General features: G+C 40.9%; 1 protein-coding gene across 2 annotated transcripts in view; it reads left to right on the forward strand.

Moving 5' to 3' along the window:
- The first annotated feature begins 10,190 nt into the window (after positions 1–10,190).
- HOMER3 (homer scaffold protein 3) overlaps positions 10,191–21,333 on the forward strand; it is a 134,492-nt gene continuing 123,349 nt past the window's right edge. For both annotated transcript variants that reach the window (XM_063455384.1, XM_063455383.1), the window contains exon 1: positions 10,191–10,688. Coding sequence is in view for 1 of the 2 variants with exons in the window: in XM_063455383.1 (XP_063311453.1) it covers positions 10,672–10,688 (17 nt within the window). In the remaining variant the exon portion in view is untranslated. The remainder of the gene's footprint in view (positions 10,689–21,333) is intronic.

Here is a 21,333-nt window from a genome sequence, read left to right on the forward strand (position 1 = left end):
CCATATAAAATTAGTAAACGTACAAAATATAAAATAACATTCAAGCATTCAACCTATGTAGGTCGCTTTAAAGAAGCTATCACCCTGGTTGATCTGGGTTACCCGGGCTGCCTCAGTAGGAAGGAGCCAGCATCATGGTGGTCCCGAGACCTTACAGATAGGGGGAGTCCCACGATTATCCGATACCTGCTTTGCTATGTCTGTGTAGCAGGGAACGAGTGTCCATCAGAGCAGGTATCAGAGCACAGTCCATCCATGCTTTACTGTGAGTTCCTCGCTGGGTTCCCTTGGGTTGCAGCCGTGGTATGTTGAGCTTGCCACTTTTAGACATCTGGAGGCTGGTGTCAGCCATGGTAGGGAGATGGGTGTTGTCCGCATAAGCTTTCTGCTTTCTGGGTCGTCTTGTTGCAGGCTGGGTGGGAGGTGAGTATGAGGTCGGTCTCTCTGTCCATCTTGACTGGTGTCTCTGACTGACTCTCCGCGATTTTCCAACTGGATGGCTGCTCACTTCCTTAAACACAATCTGTCAAAAACAGAACTTCTGGTCTTTCCTCCCTCAAGTGCTGCTACTCCCGTGTCGGTCTTCCTCCAAGTCAACGGCACCACCATCATCTCTACCTCGCAGGCTTGCTGCCTAGGCGTTCTCTTTAACTCCGACCATTCCTTCACCCCTCATGTCCAGTCGATCATTAAATCCTGCTTCTTCTTGCATCTCAAAAACATAGCTCACATCCACTCTTATTTAACACCAGATGCAGCTGGTCCATGCCGCTGTTCTTTCTCGCCTTGACTACTGCAATCCTCTTCTAAGTGATCTTACGTGTTAACCAGATTGCACCGCTGCAATCTATAATAAATGCGGCGGCGAGTCTTATTTTCCTGTCCACCCACACCTCCCCCCTCTGTCAGTCCCTACATTGGCTTCCAGTTAGATATCGGGCTCAATTTAAGATTCTGGTACTTTCTTACAAGTTCCTACATAATGCTGCTCCAACCTACCTATCCTCCCTAATACACATATGTTCCGTAGAGGCCCCTTCTGCTCTGCCAAAGACCTACATCTATCCTCTGTCCGTACTACCACATCTGCTTGTCCGTACTACCACAGACTTCTTCAGGGCTGCACCTTTTCTGTGGAACTCCCTTCCCTTCTCCGTTAGACTTTCACCCAGTCTCCATTCCTTAAAAAAAAACAAAAAACTGATAACGCACTTCTTCAGGATGGCATATCATCTAAGCGGTTAGCGGGTTTTCATTACCCCCCTCCCCCATGACTTCTCTCCTGCAACTGTCAAAAATAACCTACTAAGTTCTCAGTCATTACTTTTCTAGCAACCTATTTTATTACCCCTACTTACACCGTTTGTTTCACTATACCCCACTCCCTCAAGAATGTAAGCTCATGGAGCAGGGCCCTCAACCCCTCTGTTCCTGTGTGCCCATTTGTCTGTTAGTCCACCCATTGTACAGCGCTACAGAATTTGCTGACAATTTATAAATAATAATAATAATCTTCTGTTAGAATGTGTTGAGGCTGCGACAACAGACTAATTTTATTGTGAACTTTCTCAAATATCTAAATTTTGTTGTGAACTGACCAAGTCCGCTCGGGTTCCTTCCTAGCCGGTTCAGATGGATAAAATGGCTTTGGTGCTTTGCTTGCGGATATTTTACATATATCTGCTGACTGGTCTAGGGAGGATACATTTTGGACGTTTTATTTCTGTCCATATTCTAATGCAACTTTCTCTCTTTTATAGCGTTAAAATGCAAAATATAAAGCCTCCTGTCATGTGGTAAAATGGAAGATAATGCTAGCTTTAGTGTACTTCTTACATTAATTTTAGTAACGACAGGAGGCGAATATTTTTCCTCCCTTCCATATCCACCTTTTCCTTTTATGCTAAGCTGCTGATATGTTGCTGTTTGTCTTTGTGTTTGTTTGAAGGTATTTATTATGTTTGGCTGATATTTTAGTCTATTTACAATGTTCTTTGTATCTTGTTGTTATTGAGCTCCACTTGTTCTGATAGTATGAATTGCTTTTATTATGAATGATTATGAATAATTTGGTGTCTGAAGTATTTTCGCACAGTCAATAGACCTTCATGGCTAAGCCTATAACAGCCTTTTCAGTTTGATTTCCTTCAGGGAACGCTGCTGGTATTCAGTACCTTTTTGTCGCAGTCCTTGTTCTATAGGACGCTGGTTCTTGGTTTTCAAATTACTTTTGACTGTTTTATTATTCGCTGTTCTGTGCTGTTGTCACATTAGGAAAAAGGAGATGCGTAGGTCCACATCACGTCACATGCGCATTCTTTGATTTTGATTGGTTCCTTTTTGTATGTTTTCTTTGCTGCTATGGAGCTAAGTTATGAAAAATCTATGCAAAATACTCACCTCCTGCATTACTAAAATTAAGAGTCTAAGTACACTAAAGCTAGCACAATCTTATTATCATTATCTTATTTATTCAAGTCGGACTACTGTGTACACATTACAAAAACTTTGTGTCAGACCTCCACTTTAAAGGAACACTATAGTCACCTAAATTACTTTAGCTAAATAAAGCAGTTTTAGTGTATAGATCATTCCCCTGCAATTTCACTGCTAAATTCACTGTCATTTAGGAGTTAAATCACTTTGTTTCTGTTTATGCAGCCCTAGCCACACCTCCCCTGGCTATGATTGACAGAGCCTGCATGAAAAAAAAAACTGGTTTCACTTTCAAACGGATGTAATTTACTTTAAATAATTGTATCTCAATCTCTAAATTGAACTTTAATCACATACAGGAGGCTCTTGCAGGGTCTAGCAAGCTATTAACATAGCAGGGGATAAGAAAATCTTAATTAAACAGAACTTGCTATAAAGAAAGCCTAAATAGGGCTCTCTTTACAGGAAGTGTTTATGGAAGACTGTGCAAGTCACATGCAGGGAGGTGTGACTAGGGTTCATAAACAAAGGGATTTAACTCCTAAATGGCAGAGGATTGAGCAGTGAGGCTGCAGGGGCATGTTCTATACACCAAAACTGCTTCATTAAGCTAAAGTTGTTCAGGTGACTATAGTGTCCCTTTAACCTAGTTTAATTGTTTTAATGTATTTCTCTATATTTTTAGAACCAACAATGACCTGTAACTATCATTTTTTTCTTATTAGTTTATTTCTATTTTTCTCTTTCACCTACACACTGCACTTACTCTTTCCCCTACACTCATCATATTATTCTGTTCTATTTAAAACAAAATATTTTAATTTAAAAATTGTTACATTGAGACATTGCTGTCTCTCTCTAACCTGGAAATATAAACACATTAAAATACATAGTGAAATAAAATTGTATTGCAGCCAGTAAACACCCACCAGATTAGAAAGCTATTGTCAAAAATCTCAAATTTAGTTATTGACCTCCGAGAGTCCTGGCTATAAAACAAAATTATTATTTTTTTAAAATGAGAATTTGATATATTGATAAAAAGCCTTTAACCACACAGCCAAGAACACCCTCAATTAACATGAACTGGATGCGAAAAGGTGTATAAAATGCTTCAAAACCGATAACAATTTCTTATTTCTTTGGCAAGCAGCCCGTACTAAGGGAATATTGTCTGCCAGTACCCGTAGCCAGAAACTACACAGCATGGGCTCTGTGTGGGGCACTGTGAACTAAGCCATGTGTATATATTGATTATTTTATTACTTTGCAATAACAACTTCATGATAATTAAGCAGACCACAATTGAAATGTAAAATGTATGCATTAAAACTAGAATATAGTTTATTTGCATCAAAAACTGAGGTTTATTCACTAAAGAGTGAATTGACAATCACGCTGCTAAATGTATGTTACAACCATATAGCCAGTGGTAAATGGGTTTATTTAGACTTAATATTTAATGCAAGCCAAATCAACTTCTGATTATTTTTTGTGTTCATTAAATGTAATAGTGATTTAAAAATAAATTGTAATAATTATGTAAAATCTATGTCTTTGCTATTCTACATAACAGACTGAATGTTTGCTTAAGCGTTTCTAAGTTAAATCAATCTCTTACATAGTTACATAGGCTGAAAAGAGACATGCGCCCATCAAGTTCAGCCTTTCTCACATCCTGTTTTTGCTGTTGATCCAAAAGAAGGCAAAGAACCAAGTCTGTATATAGTATATCAAACAAAACAAAGCAAAAATGAAAAAAAAAATAAAAAAATCCACTGTAACAAAAGTTTAAAGCAGAAATAAACAGGTACATTCAGAAATTGCTGTACAATATATTTACCTTATCAATCGAGAGAGGACAAAGAAACCACCCAACATTTCGGCACAAATGGACTTTATCAAGGGTGAATAAAACTAACTTCTCAATAGGTATATATAGACAGAACAACAAATTAAAAATGGCGGTAGCCACTCCCCAAAAACCTATCAAGCACCTAACGTAAAAGCTAAAACACCTGTGTAGCCTAGTTAACCCTAGTAAACACAAACCTCAAAAGAAACAATGGTGGACTGTTGCCCACTGAGAGCCATCCATATATATTTTTGCTGTCAAAAACCCTAAAATATGTAATCTTCTAGTTACCTCTGGGAAAGGCCGGGTACCCTATAAACTGTTTAACAGTTTGATATTTACTTGTGTCAGCGCACCTATTTGTTGTTTTTTATGGTTTTAGGAGTATTTTTTGGCTAATACACTTTTTTAGGTGCCTTTGTTGTTCTAATTTTTTATTACAGCGCCATATATTCGCTTGTTTGTGTTTGTACCCTATAATGTCGGACGAATGGGCCTCTGTGATGACTCCGCTATGAATTCCCAAAGCGGCTAAAATCTCAGAGCCGCGGAAACCTCGAATACGGTGTCTCTTAGGGATCAAGAAGTGCAAAGCATACTGCTAATGTTACTGGCATACCACTCGTTCGCTCAATCTCGAGGTCACACCTCCCCGAACCCAAAGTCAAATGTCTACAATGAGAAAAGAAAAGTGGATCCCAGGGTGCAACCGGACCTGAGGTTGGGCAATCCTCACAATGTGATTTGCAAAAAAAGTAATGATGGTCCAGGCACTCCAGTTCAATCCAGTGGGCAGATTTATTGGAGCAAAATAGCTTTCATATAAACATGCAAATTACTGTTTTATTGGTGTGATACATTTATTAACGGTGCATAATACAAACATTCACATTACTGTTTTAGTGCTGTGAGGCTATGCGATACATTTATTAAAGGACCACTATAGGCACCCAGACCACTTCAGCTTAATGAAGTGGTCTGGGTGCCAGGTCCATCTAGGATTAACCCTTTCTGCTGTGTCCCATATCCCTGCTTCCTTTTTCTTCAAAACTTCTAGAAAGACTTGTCTTTACTCCTTTGACTCCCTAAATTCCAACTCCCTACTCGATCCTCTTCAATCTGGCTTCCGGACTCTCAACTGTATGGAGACTGATCTTATCAAAGTTACTAATGACCTAATTGCAGCTAAATCCAGAGGCCACTACTCCATACTAATTCTTCTTGATCTCTCTGCTGCCTTTGACACTGTTGATCTTGTCCTTCTTCTCCAAACTCTTCAATCCCTTGGTCTCTGTGACACTGTCCTCTCATGGTTCTCCTCCTATCTCTCACAACGTTCGTTCAGTGTGTCCTTTTGCAAATACACCTCCTCCTCTCTCCCTGTCTCGGTTAGAGCCCCCCAAGGATCTGTTCTTGGTCCCCTTCTGTTCTCTCTTTATACTACCTCTCTTGTCAAACTCCTTAACTTCTTTGGATTCTGCTACCATCTGTACGCCGACAACACCCAGATATCTCTCCTCCCCTGATCTTTCCCCGTGGTCCTGCTTTCCTTTCTTCAATCTCTGATTAGATGTCGTCCCGCTTTCTGAAACTCAATCTCTCTAAAACTCTGCTTCTTATTTTCCCCCCTCATAATGCTGATCCTCCTCCTTCGCTTTCCCTGCAAGTTGATGGTACTTACATCAGTCCATCCTTGCAAGCTCGTTGTCTTGGTGTGGATTTTGATCGTGGCCTCACCTTTTCACCACATATCCAGTATGTTGCTAAAACCTGTCGATTCCACCTTTAAAAATATCACCTACATCTGCCCCTTTCTCACGCAAGATGCTGCCAAGGAGCTTGTTCATGCTCTGGTAATCTCTTGCATGGACTACTGTAATTCTCTCCTAGTTGGTCTCCCCACAAGCCGAACTGTACTGCTACAATCGGTAATGAATGTTGCCACCAGACTAATCTTTCTTACCCGCCACTCCTCCCATCCCTCACTCCTCTGTCGATCCTTACACTGGCTTCCTGTATCCTCTAGCTGTCAATTCAAAATACTAACCCTTACCTATAAAGCTCTAACCAACTCTAGCCCCTTTTACATTTCTTCCCTTATTTATTGATATGCCCCTTCTCGGTCTCTCCGCTCTCCCGGTAACCTTCTCCTGTCCACTACTCACACCCTTACTGCTAACTCACACTTGCAGGACTTCCCCTGCGCAGCTCCCTTCTTTTGTTTTGAATATGTTTATTGGTATCACATAAAGGCATCGCAAACCTGCGATTAAGTGTGCTGTTGCCTGCGCAGAGGCTCTTTATAAGATTAATTGCAGTGTTGCCTGCGCAGAGGCTCATTGTGTTGAAAAGTAATCACTTAAGAAGCTGGTACCTACGCAGAGTTCTAGTTTAATTTTACAGGATGTCACTACCTAAGCTTTTGAGTTCAGTGCTGCGTTCATGCGCTGCTGGTCACTTTATGAGCTGATTTTTAGCCACTTGTAATCAATTTTTCTTGCGAATGGATCGGAAACCTTAAATAACATTCAGTAAGATCAAATAATATAAACTTAATGATATCTAATGTAATCACCACGTAAACCCTTCTCAGGCGTACACCCTTGCCAAAAAAAAAAAAAAAAAAAGGGGGAAAGAAAACCAGGTCATATATGTTTCACAGGGACTCAAATAATTGCTTAAGCGTATGGTGCGGTAAGCACATTTGGCAGAGGTATTGCTCAAGTCAGGTAATAGTAGATCATGTCTTGTAGCATTATAACAATGTCTTATCAATTGCATCGTAGGCATGTTATGAAATAAAAATTCATGAATTAAAAGAAATTAAAATAAAAACTGTCTAACTTTTGACATAAGGGGCTTAATCGTTTTTTAAGCTGTGATGGATTACTACGTGATGTATCAATCTGGCTATTAAGTATGCGGTAATAAACAACTTTACAGCCTATTATGCAGCAAACAATTATTACGTATGCAGCGGTAAGTAGTATCAATCTGTGGCCCCTAGGGGCATTATAGCATGGACTGCGTATTCCGTTGGCATTGTACCTAACATGGTAACAGGGAACCAGCTTCAAATGTTCGAACACAGAGAGTGTTTCTGAGATGTATTACCAGGGAACCTTCCCTTTGTGAATGTCTAACCTTAAACTACTCCTGACCATATACGTTGCACACGGGCTCTTATAATTGCTTTAACGTATGGTGCTGTAAGCATATATGGCAAAGGTATTGCTCCAGACAGGCAATAGTAAATTATGTCTAGTAGCATTATAACAATGTCATATCAATTGCACCGTAGGCATGCTGTGAAATAAGAGTATAATAATTAAAATAAAATAAAAACTGTCTAACTTTTGACATAAGGGGCATATTTGTTTTTAAGCTGTGGTGAATTATTATATTATGTAGCAATCCGGCTATTAGGTATGCGGTAATAAACAACTTTACAGCCTATTATGCAGCAATCAGTTATTATGTGTGCAGCAATAAGTAGCATCAATCTTTGGCCCCTAGGGGCATTATAGCATGGACTGCGTATTCCTGTGACATTGTAAGCTAACATGGTAGTAGGGAACCAACATCAAATGTACAAAATAAGTAACAACTTAACATGCATAACGGGTGTTTCTGAGATGTATCACCAGGGAACCTTCCCTTTGTGAACGTCTAACGTTTTAGGCATAACGAATCCTAACGTGATAGCCTAGCAATTGCTTAATTTGCCGCCCTGTACAGTGCATTATAGCTGAGTATGCATTAACTAAGGAGCAGTATTTTGTGAAGCAGTAGTATAGGGTGTGAACATAAAGGGTATGAATCTAGCCAAAGCTGATACTTTGCTAAACTAGGATCCTACATGTTTTGTTAGTTCCCTAAGGATATGGGAACTGATGCAGTGTTCGTATATGGAGGTAAGGAAGCATATCTTGATGAGGTAACTATGCATTGCTGGATCGTCATGTCGGCCTGCATGGCCGTCTGTGAGGAGTCTCTCACTGTGTCACCTTCGCACTGTCCCTGGGTCGCCAGACCTCCTTTCGTCCCCTCCCAGCCGGCCCCCGTCCGCCAGCCTGGTCCCCCGCTACACTGTGGGCACTCAGGAGCACAAACCGTCCTTTAGACCCAACCACCAAAATCCGCGGGTCGTCCGCTCCCTGCACCTCCCCAGCTTCACGTGAGTCCACTTGGAGCGTGCATTCTGCTGACTCACCCGGTGCCGGCCACATATTTGGAGCTGGTGGCTATCCCCCCCCGACCACCGGTCCGTCGGGAGGGCAGCGTCGGTCCCGCCCCACCGTGCTCACGGCATCAGGGACAAAAGCTCTCTGGGGACCCCACAGACCCAGAGGTTCAGACGTCCACTCCACTAGCGGTCGGGAGCTTAGCACGGGGGGTCTGTCCGGAGCCCGGCATCGCCAGGGCCAGCACGAGGTGCCCCGGTCAGTCTCTCTTGTGTAGTCCTCTGCGTTCTCTCTCCATTAGGGTAAGTCTGCAGGCGGGCCCCAGTCTGGTGGCCTTTGCCTGTGTAGGGGATCGGTATAGGCCCCATGCGGTATCTTCCGCCCTGGAGTGTGTCGTCCCCATGTGGCCGGGATTACCCCCACCGGCTGGGGGGGGGGGGGGGAAAAGCGGTGCCGTCTTCCCTGGCCTGACGGGCCATTATCTGTGCACCTACAGGTGCTGTACATTGCCAGGCTCAGTTTGTTGCGTAGGCCCGCGTTAGGAGTCTCAATGTTCCCATTCCATTACCGGGTTCAGTGTGGTATCGTCAGATAGCTTATGCGTTCCTCTTCAGTAATATGCAGAGAAATCTGGCTTTATTGTATTCTGTGTGCTGTTTTTTAGCAGTTTTCCAGGGTTCAGGCCAGGAAACCTGAGGTTCTGCTGCCATGCAGCCTGGCCCCGCCCCCCGCCGCTCCCTTCTTTTGGAACAGCCTGCCTACCCCCATCAGACTCTCCCCTAGTCTTCAATTATTTAAGCAGTCCCTCAAAACACAGAGTAACTTATCGATACTTAACGAAATCTTTCTCTTGCTCTTCTAAAAGCTCTGCTACCTTTCCATCTTGTTTGGTGACTGTCACCCTTGCTGCCCTTTTGTGTATTTGTACCCCACCTCCTCTAGACTAAACAGACCCATGGCTCGATATGGGAAACTGATGGTAAAGGTCCAGATCTTCGTCCTATGTGATGCAGTGAGGGTTCTGTACATAAGATGTATGCAGACTATGTTTAAACACACAATGGGGATGAGGATAAGGGACCACCGGAATCAGCGTATCGGTACAAAAAACTTGGGTACATGGAGTAAGGGACTTTGACACGGAGGACTAGCAGAAAAGGACATGTGGGCTAAGTTTAAGAAACCAGGGAACTAAACCTATAACACAGCATGTGGACAGTGGAGGGCCCAAACATGTTTGGGTTTATAAATAGAGTATACGTAAGAAAAAATTAGGCATTTAAGGCAATACTGCAGTAGACAAGAAGTAACAAAGGGTTACAATTTTACAGCATTTATGAAGCACACACTAAAAGAGTTTTTGCATTTTAAGTAAAAGTCACAATATGCTTCCCCCCCCTAAATATTAATACCTTCAGTGGCCAGCTAAGCACTTCCCTTGTTATTAGGACAATACAGAAAGGGTTTCAATGTCTGTCTATATAACCTAGATATTTTTTAAAAAATAAATATTACTTGTATATATTATTTATGCATGTATTTATTTTTTTGTAATAGCAGAAAGTGAGCTTTTAAAAAAAGAAAAAAAAGTAAATTAAAGCTACCAGCAGAGGGAAGCATTGAGTCTCCAAAGTGGCTGGAAATAAAGTGAGAAGGAAAAAAAAAAGGGGAAAAAAATTTAATGGGATGGGGCATATTTGGAAAAAGAAGGAAAGGAGATCAGCCTAGAACAAAGACAGAAGGGCACACTCTGCCAGGGTAGAGACTATAGCAAGGGCATCAGGACCCCTTGCTGAGGATTTGGGTTTTCTGGCACACACAGTGTTAGCAGGACTGTCTGCTGTAAGGGCACAAGGAAGGTCCAAATTCTTCTGGATATTTAAATTGATTTCACCAGATCACTGATGAGATGAATTGTGCCAGAAAGTGATTGAAAGTTACCCTTCAACAGGAGTCAGAGCGAGAGAGAGAGGGGCTTTCTCACTAGCCGGCTAGCTGTGTCTGCGGTGTCCTGGAGCCTTAGCCTTTTGTGTCTGGAAAAAGGGATTTAAAGCAAAGGCAGAGGGGGGCGGCTGAGGATATAACGGGTCCGGGAAGTGGGAAATACACAGGAAATTTGGAGAGCATCCGGCCACTGAAAGAGTGAAGGGAGAATAGGATAAAGTGACAGAGACAGATCAGGGGACACAGACCGACATGGACAAGCAATGTGGGTGAGTAAACGGTTTTCATAGGGCTTAACTAATACAGGAAACTGTCATTCATTTACACGTTGTACAGGCTTAATGGTGTGCATGGGCGAGATGTACTAAACAAGAACCGTGTGACTGCACAGATGGATGGATTTATGCATGCTAATGCATAGTGTAATAATGATAGAACTGTGAACTACACTGTGTTCGAATTATGTTTGTTCTAGAATTTTGTTAGGGAATTTGTCTTGTATATGCCATATGCTACAATATTTGTGCAATGCCTGTTATGTATTAAATTGTAAAAAAAAAAAAAAGGTTACAGTATGCTTATATACATGTACAAATGTTACCATGTGTGTGGGGAAACTGTGGGTACAGATATAGACACACACATACTACAGCTGCAAACTCCATGCTATTCAGGAACTAATTGTATGTATATGTGTAACTTTGCATATGCTCTGCAAGTCATATTTGAAAGTGAGAGCAATTTCAATGGTGTGTGTGTTTTTTTTTTTTGTTTTTTCAATACATGGAATCTTTGTGCATATTCCACTCAATATATGTTTCAGAGAGTTAGGGTAACTGACAAAGTTTGAGTTGCGCTTTGGTGATTGATATAATTGAATTCACATAAAAAAATAATAAAAAAAAATCAAATAATCAAAAAACAAAATAGGATATATTATCTAAAATCCATTTTTCTGCAATATGTATGTATGTATGTATGTATGTATGTATGTATGTATGTTATATCTATCTATATATATATATATATATATATATATATATATATATATATATATATATAATCTCCCATTTATATATATATATATAAATCAGGGCTTGACAAATTTGCTTTGAATCTAGGAGCATGCAAAAAAGTTATCAATCAGGTTTTTTTTAAACTAACAAAACTTTTACACTATTACAGCCCCTAAACCCACTATTACAGCCCCTAACCTTACCACTAGAGCCCCTTCAGTCCCTTACCACTACAGCTCCTAAACCTACTACTTTAGCCCCTAACCCATCCATATTACAGCCCCTTACTCTCTACTACAGCCTCTAACCAGGTTCTGCCCCAAAGGTAGGGAGGCTTGGTGGATTTCAATTAAGATAATTATAAAAAAATATATAATTTCTGAGTGTGTGTGTCTGTCAGTATGTGTGTGTGTCTGTTTAGGTGACAAGACCCCCTTTGATTGCATGGGAAAGGGAGGGGGGGCTTGTTATTATCAATTGTATAGTGCCAATATGTTACCCAATACAATACCCAGGGCTTTATTATCATTTGTATAGTGCTAGTATACTACCAAGGGCTTTATTATCATTTAAAATATAGTGCCAATATACACCCTGAGCTGTATTATCATATAGTGCCATATTCACCACCTCCTCCCTCCCCACTGACTACCAAGGGCTTTATTATCATTTATAATATAGTGCCAATATATACCCAGAGCTTTATTATCATATAGTGTCTGTTCCACCTTTTACACTCCTACCCCCTACTTCAGCTCCTCTCCCCCAATTGTAGCTTATGTCCCCTACACTACAGCCCCTGTCTCCAATTGCAGCCATCTACCAATTCAGCTCCTAACCCCCCTACTACAGTTCCTATCCCCCAATAGATTTTCTCAAACCCAATTATCGCACATACCCTCCACTACAGCCCCTAACTCCTCAACTTCAGCACACTAGTAGTGTCCCTTCTGAGATAAGGTTCTGGATCTGCTCTGGCACTAATAAGTTATATGGGCACAAATATGGTGCTAAGCATCTACTTGGGCACAAAGATGGCACTGATTTGCTATTTTGGGACACAGGTGGCTTTGGGTAGCTGTATAGGGACAGAGATGGCACTAGGCAGCTAGGCACAAAGATGGCACTCGTGAGTTTTTTTTAGGGAAAGCTGGCATTGTAGAAAGTGGGTAACCTGCTACCCTGTATAGTTGGAGGTCCCAAAGAGTTGGAGTGGTCTCCATAGGAAATGGGTGGTGTTTGCAATATAGCCACGCTTACCTGGAGGCACCAAAAATATTTTTGCACCCAGGCGTCAGTGACCCCAGGACCGGCCCTGCTAGGGGGAAACATTTGATTGGCTGAGTTCATCAAGCTTGATTATGCCCGACCATGAAGGCAGGGCGTGGGAGAAATGGTGAGTAAAAACACCATTCCCATGCGATCGGAAGGGGGACAGTCACCCAAACAGGCACACTCACTGGCTGACACATACATGCACTGACAGACACACACATTCTCTCACACATTCACACATTATGTTTTAATTCAATTTAGGGTCCATCCAGCCTCAGTACCTTTGGAAGATCTGGAGTGGATCGGCTTTCCCTGGGGTCCAGTGGTCTGCTCTCATTTTCTTGCTCTGCTCCCTCGCGCCATTTAGTGGCGGGCCCTGTAATAGAAAAAAAAAAAAAATATATATATATATATATATGTATATGTATTTATTAGATGCAGAAAATCACCAATATAACATAACATGCAAAATATATGTAATTTCATATTATACAAGTAAAATATGTACTTTGCACAACATATACACACAGATATACCTATAGTGGATTTATGTAATGAATGTATATATGTAAAATACATAGAAATAAATATATGCTTATTAGTGAAAGAGAAGATTTATTTAACTCTGCCTCTCTCTACGCATTTAACCCCTTAAGGACCAAACTTCTGGAATAAAAGGGAATCATGACGTCATGTGTCCTTAAGGGGTTAAAGTGTATTTTTTATCTAAGCGTTAATATACACTTCAGATTATATATGAACACACACATATCTATGAGTGCGTATAATAATGATAACAAATTAATTATTTCGGCTAGAAAGGCTTTACTGGATTCCCAGTACATCATGGGGGATAATATTATCACCCGAGTGAATGAACATGCATTTGACCTGCAAATTTGGAACCTCCACTGTCCGTTAATTTCCGCTGCTTGATTCTAGGCACAGGCAGTTCTTCACTTTACAATTTGTATGTTATTAATATTATAATTATGCAATCCATTATCATTATCAATACATTTTTTTTTTTTATACAAGACACCCATATGCTTATGCAAAGTGTAAAATACGAGGGTCTATTCTTTTTATCAGCAAGAGTACTCTATTATGTGCCCTTTCACGGACTCCAACACGTATTGAAGGCCATTTTCACAGTAAAATGCTTATCGACAGATAAACGTATTACAGTACATTAAACACGGTGAAACAAAAACAATAGTTGTAGGTAGAAGATGTGAAAATAATTTCTTTTTCCTGAAATGGTATTGCATGGCCAACTGCTCCCAGAATCCATTGCTTTAGAATCTGTTGCCAAGTATGTCACATACTCTTTGTAACCTCCAAGAAAACTAAAGGATTCTTTTCTTGTTTCACTGTATAATTTATACCTTGACTTGTGCAGAAACGTGTAATTTAGAATATAGAGTTCTCTCTTTTCACGTCAACATGGGGGCTTATTACAGTTTCCTTTTTCCCATCTCTAAAGTGATCAATTGCAGGCACTTATACTCTGTGATATACACGTCTTTAACGACCTGTGCTGAATTCTTTAAGGTTCAAATGTTTGCATTTACATGGCAGAGTCTGTTTCTAGAACTGCAGGGAAATTATAAAACCAACATCTGCCACACGCATGGAGTTACTTTGAATTTACTCATGAGATTAGTTGATTTATGAAGATTATTAACATACCTTTTGCAGTTTGTCAAGAAAAGCACAATACAAAAAATATTAACATAGTAACCAACAATGGAAATTGTTCCAACAAAGATTTGAGTCTCCTGAACAATACTTAAATCTGGAAAATTTGGAACCGAAGATGTATAAACATAATTTTAATACAGAATTGGGGCAAGTTATAAAAGTGGAGAATCACCATGAAAAATAACAATTTGACATTGAACATTCTGTTGGTTTCCATGGTGACTGCTTTTTTTGTTTTCTCTTGGCGACCCTTTTATTTATTTATTTACTATACATATAATTCAATCTCCAATTACTTTACTAGCTTTACGAAAACACTCAGGTTCCAGGTGAATGGATTTACTGGCAGTCCCCTCTTTTGTAAAAATGCCTATTTTAAAAGAAAACAGCACTTTCATAAATTACATTAGTTTTACCCTCTTGGGTTAGCACTACTCAAAGAGAAGCATTGGTTTCATTGTTTGCATGTCTAGGAGAAACTTTGGACTAGAGTGGATATCATCACTAATGATGATCTCATTGTGGAAAGATCAATTTGTAGGGAGATATGGCCTTGCCACAAAAAAAAAGATTAATTTAACATTGAAGTGTTTCTTTTTTTTTTTTTATAGATGAATGGGCCCTCCGCCCTATATTAAGATATTAAGCATTTATCTTTAATGTTGATATGCTTCTTTAAAGGAACAGTACAGTGTCAGGAATACAAACCTGTATTCCTGACACTATAGTGGTAAAGTAGAGACGTAGTGGATACCACACTCATCAAGTAACCCAGGTCCTCTGAAGCCAGGGCTGGCCAGGCCTCCCTTCAAAAGACATGCAGAATAAATTACGGTTCAGGCACTCCAGGATAACAAAAAATAGCTTTTATTGGGTCAAAAACAGCAAAGTTTTGACCCTACTGGGTCTTTATCAAGCTACTATAGTGGTAAAAACACTGTTAAGGGGGGGCGGGGCCGGGCCGCCATGCTGACTGGTCGCATGTTGGAGGGGCTCCTGCAGAACCGGGCCTTTAAGCCACAACAGGCACCTAGTCTTACCGGAACAGAGCTTGAAAATACCCACATAGGTAGCGGACCCCGAGATCGGGAGTTTCGGACCCCCACGGGAAGCACGAGACTTCGGAGGCTGCGGCCTACTTTGGAGGGAGCGGGGTGGATGGCCGCTGCCCTGTCTCCTTGCCACACGCTAAAAGGTTGGGGGCTTGCCGGTCCCGTTTCCCCCCCCCTCTGGACCGGTGTGGATCCGCAGCGGCCGGCGGCCATCAACATGTTGCAAGAGTCAGTTATACAGACGCACGCCTGCTGGATGCAAATACCGCAAGTTGAGGAGGAATATGTTACAGGCAGGCTTTAAACAGAACCACTACATTCATTAAGCTGCCATGGTTCTGGTGTCTATAGAGTCCCTTTAACTGACCTTTGTCACTCTCCATTGTCTTGTACTGCAATACACTGACCTGCAAAGTTCCAAGAGGTTTTTTTGGATCGTGTTGGCATCTGTAAAGCAGTAAGTACCCAAGAAAACACAAACTAATACATTGTAAAATAGCTTGTGGTCCAACTTAATGGTTTACAACTCCATTATAAATACCAAAGGAAAGTTAATCAATATCATTGTGACACCAGTGAAAATTACTAAATGAATGTCTATGTAGTGGATATAACCCTGATAAAAACATGCTTGCATTAAATCTTACATTTTTCATTGGGGTTATATCTAAAAACAGTCTGGAAAAGCTGCAGTTCAGCAGCCTTTGCAAGCCCTCCCCTTCTAACCCAATCACAGACTTCCCAATTCAGCTCAATGAGACGTCTTTGCAACAAAGGAGGATATAGCTTCAGTGAGCTAAACTATCAGGAGGCAATGGCACTGGTTGTCTGCTTGAAAACCATGGGGCGTAACAAGGTTAATTTATAAAAGTACAAGATACACAATATGGGATACAGCTGATATTCCTAAAAAGAATTGATTACAAAAACAACAGTGTAATATTGTTTCGTACAGCCCCCTATCAACTGCAGGGGAGGCATCTTGATAACGCCTGAAAGTCCATATGTTTGTGAGTGCAATTTTTTTTTTAAACATCTCATTTTATCCACATTTTAAACAATATTACACTAAAGTATTCACTTATTTTTGTAATCATTTTTAGGAATATCTGCTGTATCCCAGATTACGTATCTTGAATTTCTATTTGGGTTTTAAATCACCACCTGGGAGGTGATTTTGGGGAAGCTGTTTCTCTGATTATCAGATAAGTGACTGATCCAATTTATATTTACCACAATTGGAGTGGTGTGTTTTTTTTTCTATATAATTTATAAAAGTGCTGGAGAACAGAACTTTGCGGCACACCCCTCTATTAGTTAGGTAGTGCGGCGGGATTGCTATGAATATCTGACTGTGCAGCATGTACTTGTTTCTGACAATGCTTTCATTAAAATCCTTGAGAGCGTCAGCAGCACGCTGTTCATGACATATCGTCATTACTCTATTAGTGTGGGGGTTATCAAGTTTTCCCTTGGGCTGAAGCCCCAGGTGTCTCTGGAACCTAGCAACACTCCTGGTTGTGGTGTAGGTTTGTTGTGTTTATAACCGCTTGAGGTCCTTTGGGAAATGCAGATGTATCATCTGTGCTGATTATTTTTTTTTCTTCTATGCAGTGTTTAATTAACCCCTTAAGGACACATGACATGTGTGACATGTCATGATTCCCTTTTATTTCAGAAGTTTGGTCCTTAAGGGGTTAAGCAGGCTGACACAATTTATGCCTGCCTCTTTAAAAACCCATCTGCCCATTCTGTACATGCCATTCACACAGGCATAATAACAGTACCCCATATCCATATCTCATCTATCCCAGTCACCATATGCCATCCTTCAGTATCCAGAAACTCCAGCCACCAGTCAATGAGGCGCCACATTTCAACCTCATGTCACCCATCACTGTAAAAGCAGTGAATAATCTACTATAATGTACTGGGCTGGCTGCCTGAGAGTGATAGGAGTGTGATTGCCGTCCGCATGCTCAGTTAATGTTGGGTTTGTGCAGAAATAGTTGCTTTTTCAAATCTACAGAAGATTGGCACTGGATAATCTGTATTGGCATCAGCTCTGGACAAATTGGTATCAGTTAAATCCTACTACCAAAAGCGTGTTCTGTTGAACCAGTGCATTTCCACCAATATGAGTGGATTTCTGCAGCACCCTGCGCACTGGCAGCCCTGTTCTGCTGCCATACAGACTGCATGTCAACTGTGCATCAGAACGACATGGTCGTTGGCATGTAGGATTTAATAAAATTTGGTATTCAGGAGAAACTTTTATAAAACCTAACATGGCATCGTCACTGATCAGTATTTTATAATGATATAGTGTTCATTTATATCAACTGCATTGGCATTGCAATGAAATTGCTGAAGCTAACAGCAAGTGAAGCTGAAATAGAAGTTTCATTAGTCTAGTCTTTTTTCACAAACGTCGCTAGTGACCGCAAACTAGACATCATTTTAGGTTCAGGTAAGTAGATTTCCCTTTAGCTTCTCACTCCGCCTCCGTGAACATGTATCAATTCATATAGGACCCTGCTTGCTAAATAGCAGGCCCAATAACGGATAAAAAAAAATTGTGATACAGGATAGCGAGACAAATTACCAATCCTTAGAGAGGCTGGGCCTGATGTATAGACCTGGCGAGGTGAAGTGGAAGAAATCCTATAAGGGGTAAGCAACCCCTTTGACAGTCCGAAAGCCAGAAATACCATCAAAATCATATCAAATGGGCAGTGTCAAAAAACAATAATGCTGGCAACTAGACTAAGCCAGATCAGAACCCCCCAAAAATGTACAAATTGTAGTGGTCTGATTGGATTTATTTACTGAAACAATACATTTTGGCTGTCATCTTGCTGTGACGAAATTCAACACTGAACATGTATGGCATTTAGCTGCATCAGTCGGTGCCTCCAAGAACTACAACTCTTTTAACTATTAGAAGAGACCGCATGGGAACGAGCGATGTGGGCATCAATAGATAAATAATGGTAAATAATATTGCGTTCTTTACAACATGGGGCATGGAGAGTGTTTACAAAATACACCGAGGAACAACAAGGGTACCTTGTATGGCATCTTCTACTCTGTGCTTTATTTATTTTTCTAGTACAATAGATGACATTGTAAATCAAAGCTTTAGACACCGATAAAAGCATGTAACATGACAAGAGGAATATAAAGGAACTACCGGTATCTGACTACTTTCTTTCATCAATATATAGACAATTAGAGTCTAAGGAAGGAAGACAACAATAAAAAAGTTCAATTAAAATAAATAAGGAAAAACTGTAGGGCTCAGTCCATACAGTGGTGAAGAGCAAAAAGCGAAACAAATTTGCTTCGGCCAAACCGCTTCATCCAAAAATGTAAAATCTAAAAAAGAAATTTGAAAAATAAGATGGCTGAATTTTGGCCATGGGCAGTTCGACTTGGCTGAATTTCATTAACATAAAACAATTCAGGAAAACGTATCAGATAAACAAAAATTACATGAAAGTGGGCCAATCGGCATTTGCATTTCAGTTCAATTTGCATCCGTTGTGTTTAGCTATTTCAGTTGCTTTTGTTTGATTTTGTTCATTGCAAACAGTTGAAAGTCTGTAAATTTTGACAAGAAACCTGATTTTTAATGCGGGTTGAATAATTTTGATTACAACTGTATATGCATAATACAAGTAGTATGTATATATTTTGCAGTGCACCTATTTCTGTCATGTGATTCACAGATAAAGGGAGAAAAAGTAACCAACAGTGGGAAAAAGAGCAGTTAAAAAAATGTGTGTGTATATATAAATATATTTTTACTGCTCCTCCTTCATTTCCCTCTATTGATCACTTCTCACTTGTGAATATAATCAATATTTAGTGTCTGTTCCCCTAGCCATCAATCCTCTTATGGTAACCGTAACTGATATATTCAAACGCCCGCAATCTGTCTACTATATAATTTTTCTGATTTAAAATATGTTCTACATTTTGTACAATATTGCAGGTCATAAATACACAAAAAAATGTCAATGCAACATTCTATGACAACTTCATCCAAAGCATATGTGTTCCTCTTTGACCATTTTAAAAGTATTTAAGAATAGAAAAAGGGGCTTGATCTCTGACCAGACAGACGTGGATTGCTGAAGCTCCTCGATGAAAATCTGCATTTAAGCCATTTACCCCCAAACCTTGGCTAATTTAAGCTTGAAGCCTGGCTCTATAAGAAGGGGAAGCTGTAGTCCATCCAGTTATCCTTTTAGGTCAGCATTAAACCCCATTATTGAGCAGATCTGTCTCGAAGGCCTACAAACGAGCTCTGGGCTTGGGAGGTGCTTGATTCACCCCATGTCCTGTCCCGTCCACCCTTCTGGACAAGCGTGTGTTACCACAGTCCCCACTGGACACTCGTGAGTGGTCCCTTTCTCACTATTGTTGTGCTTAAGGTTGCCCTCAAGGCACTAATCAGATAGCTCTACAGCTCAAGATGGCATCTGCACCTCTCTACTGACATGCAGAGCGTGGGCCCGATGCAGATGCCTTGTGGCAGAGACCTTCTAGAAGAAACCTTCCAGAACTTCTGCCAATGGCTCTGAGACTTGTGGACAGGCATTGTTGCCTCCACATCCAACCAGAGAAGCACAGCCCCGAAGAGGAGAGGTTCCCCTCAGGGCAAACCTACTATGCCCACACCTTCCCCTGATAAGGTGCACCATCCTAGGCTGAGAGTCACCTAAAGTAAGGCCGTCACGCATCGACCACATGGACCGAAGATCATTCGCCCATCACAGGCACTTCACTCTTTTGTCTACCTCTGCAAGGGGAAGGACTTGGTGCTTACAATGTATAATCCAGTGTGGAGGTACTCATAGTTCAGTGGCTTCCATTTATGCCTGATTACTCAAGTGGTTCTCTTATTATTCTAGTCTGTTCTTAAGTACTCCGACATGTTTGTCTAGCTTGCCTACTGCAATATTATGTAACTTGTATCTGACCCTGCTTGGTTTTATTTTATTATAAAAGAGGCTAGTTTAATCATACCATGACCTAATATCAACGCTACCTCAATGTAATAATATACCTGCTTTATATGACCTCATACCCTGGCTGCCGGCTCACTGCAGGGTGTGCAAGGAACCTGTGCAGGAGGAGCACTGTAGGTAATGGGCTCCCTCGCAGCCTGGCAGTCCAGGCGGCAACTGGGCTGCCTTACAAGCTGTTCAGGGCTGTGGGTTGTGCATTCCTGGTATAAAGGAAAAGTAGGACTGATTGGACAGTATATAATAGGAAGTGAAAAAATTGAATATGAAGAGGAGGATTTGAATGGTATTGGGAGCAGAGCCGGATTAACTTAGGGGCTGATGGAGCTGCAGCTCCAGGCCCAGGCCCATGGAATAGGCCCATTGATTAAAAAAAAAAAAGAAAAAACATTTTTTTTTTCTTCACACTACTCTTAGGGATTCCACCTGGCTTTTATTTTATTGGCACAGCCAGTATTTGAGGCTGCCTGGCTGGTTCCAATATTACAGTGATACTGGCAATACAAATGCTGGTATTTTTCTCAGTATAAACAAGAGATTACTATGCAATACCAGCACTGGCCAGTAGGGGTCGCTGTGTGTGGAGACAGGCAGGGATAGGAAGTTCCAGCATATCCCTCCCTGCCTATCTATACTCCCTGATCTGCAGAGGTGCAGCTACAGAGAGTCCAGACAGCAACTCCCACCCTGCAGAGACACCCTACAGCTCAGGCAAGTAAGGGATGGGGGGAAAGGCTGCAAGGAGACATAGACTGAGACACTAAGGGACATTGGGAGACATTATGACACAGACACATGGGGACACAGAGTCCCCATGTCACTGTGTCCCCATTT

This window comes from Pelobates fuscus, chromosome 5, assembly GCF_036172605.1.
Source record: "Pelobates fuscus isolate aPelFus1 chromosome 5, aPelFus1.pri, whole genome shotgun sequence".
NCBI lineage: Eukaryota > Metazoa > Chordata > Amphibia > Anura > Pelobatidae > Pelobates > Pelobates fuscus.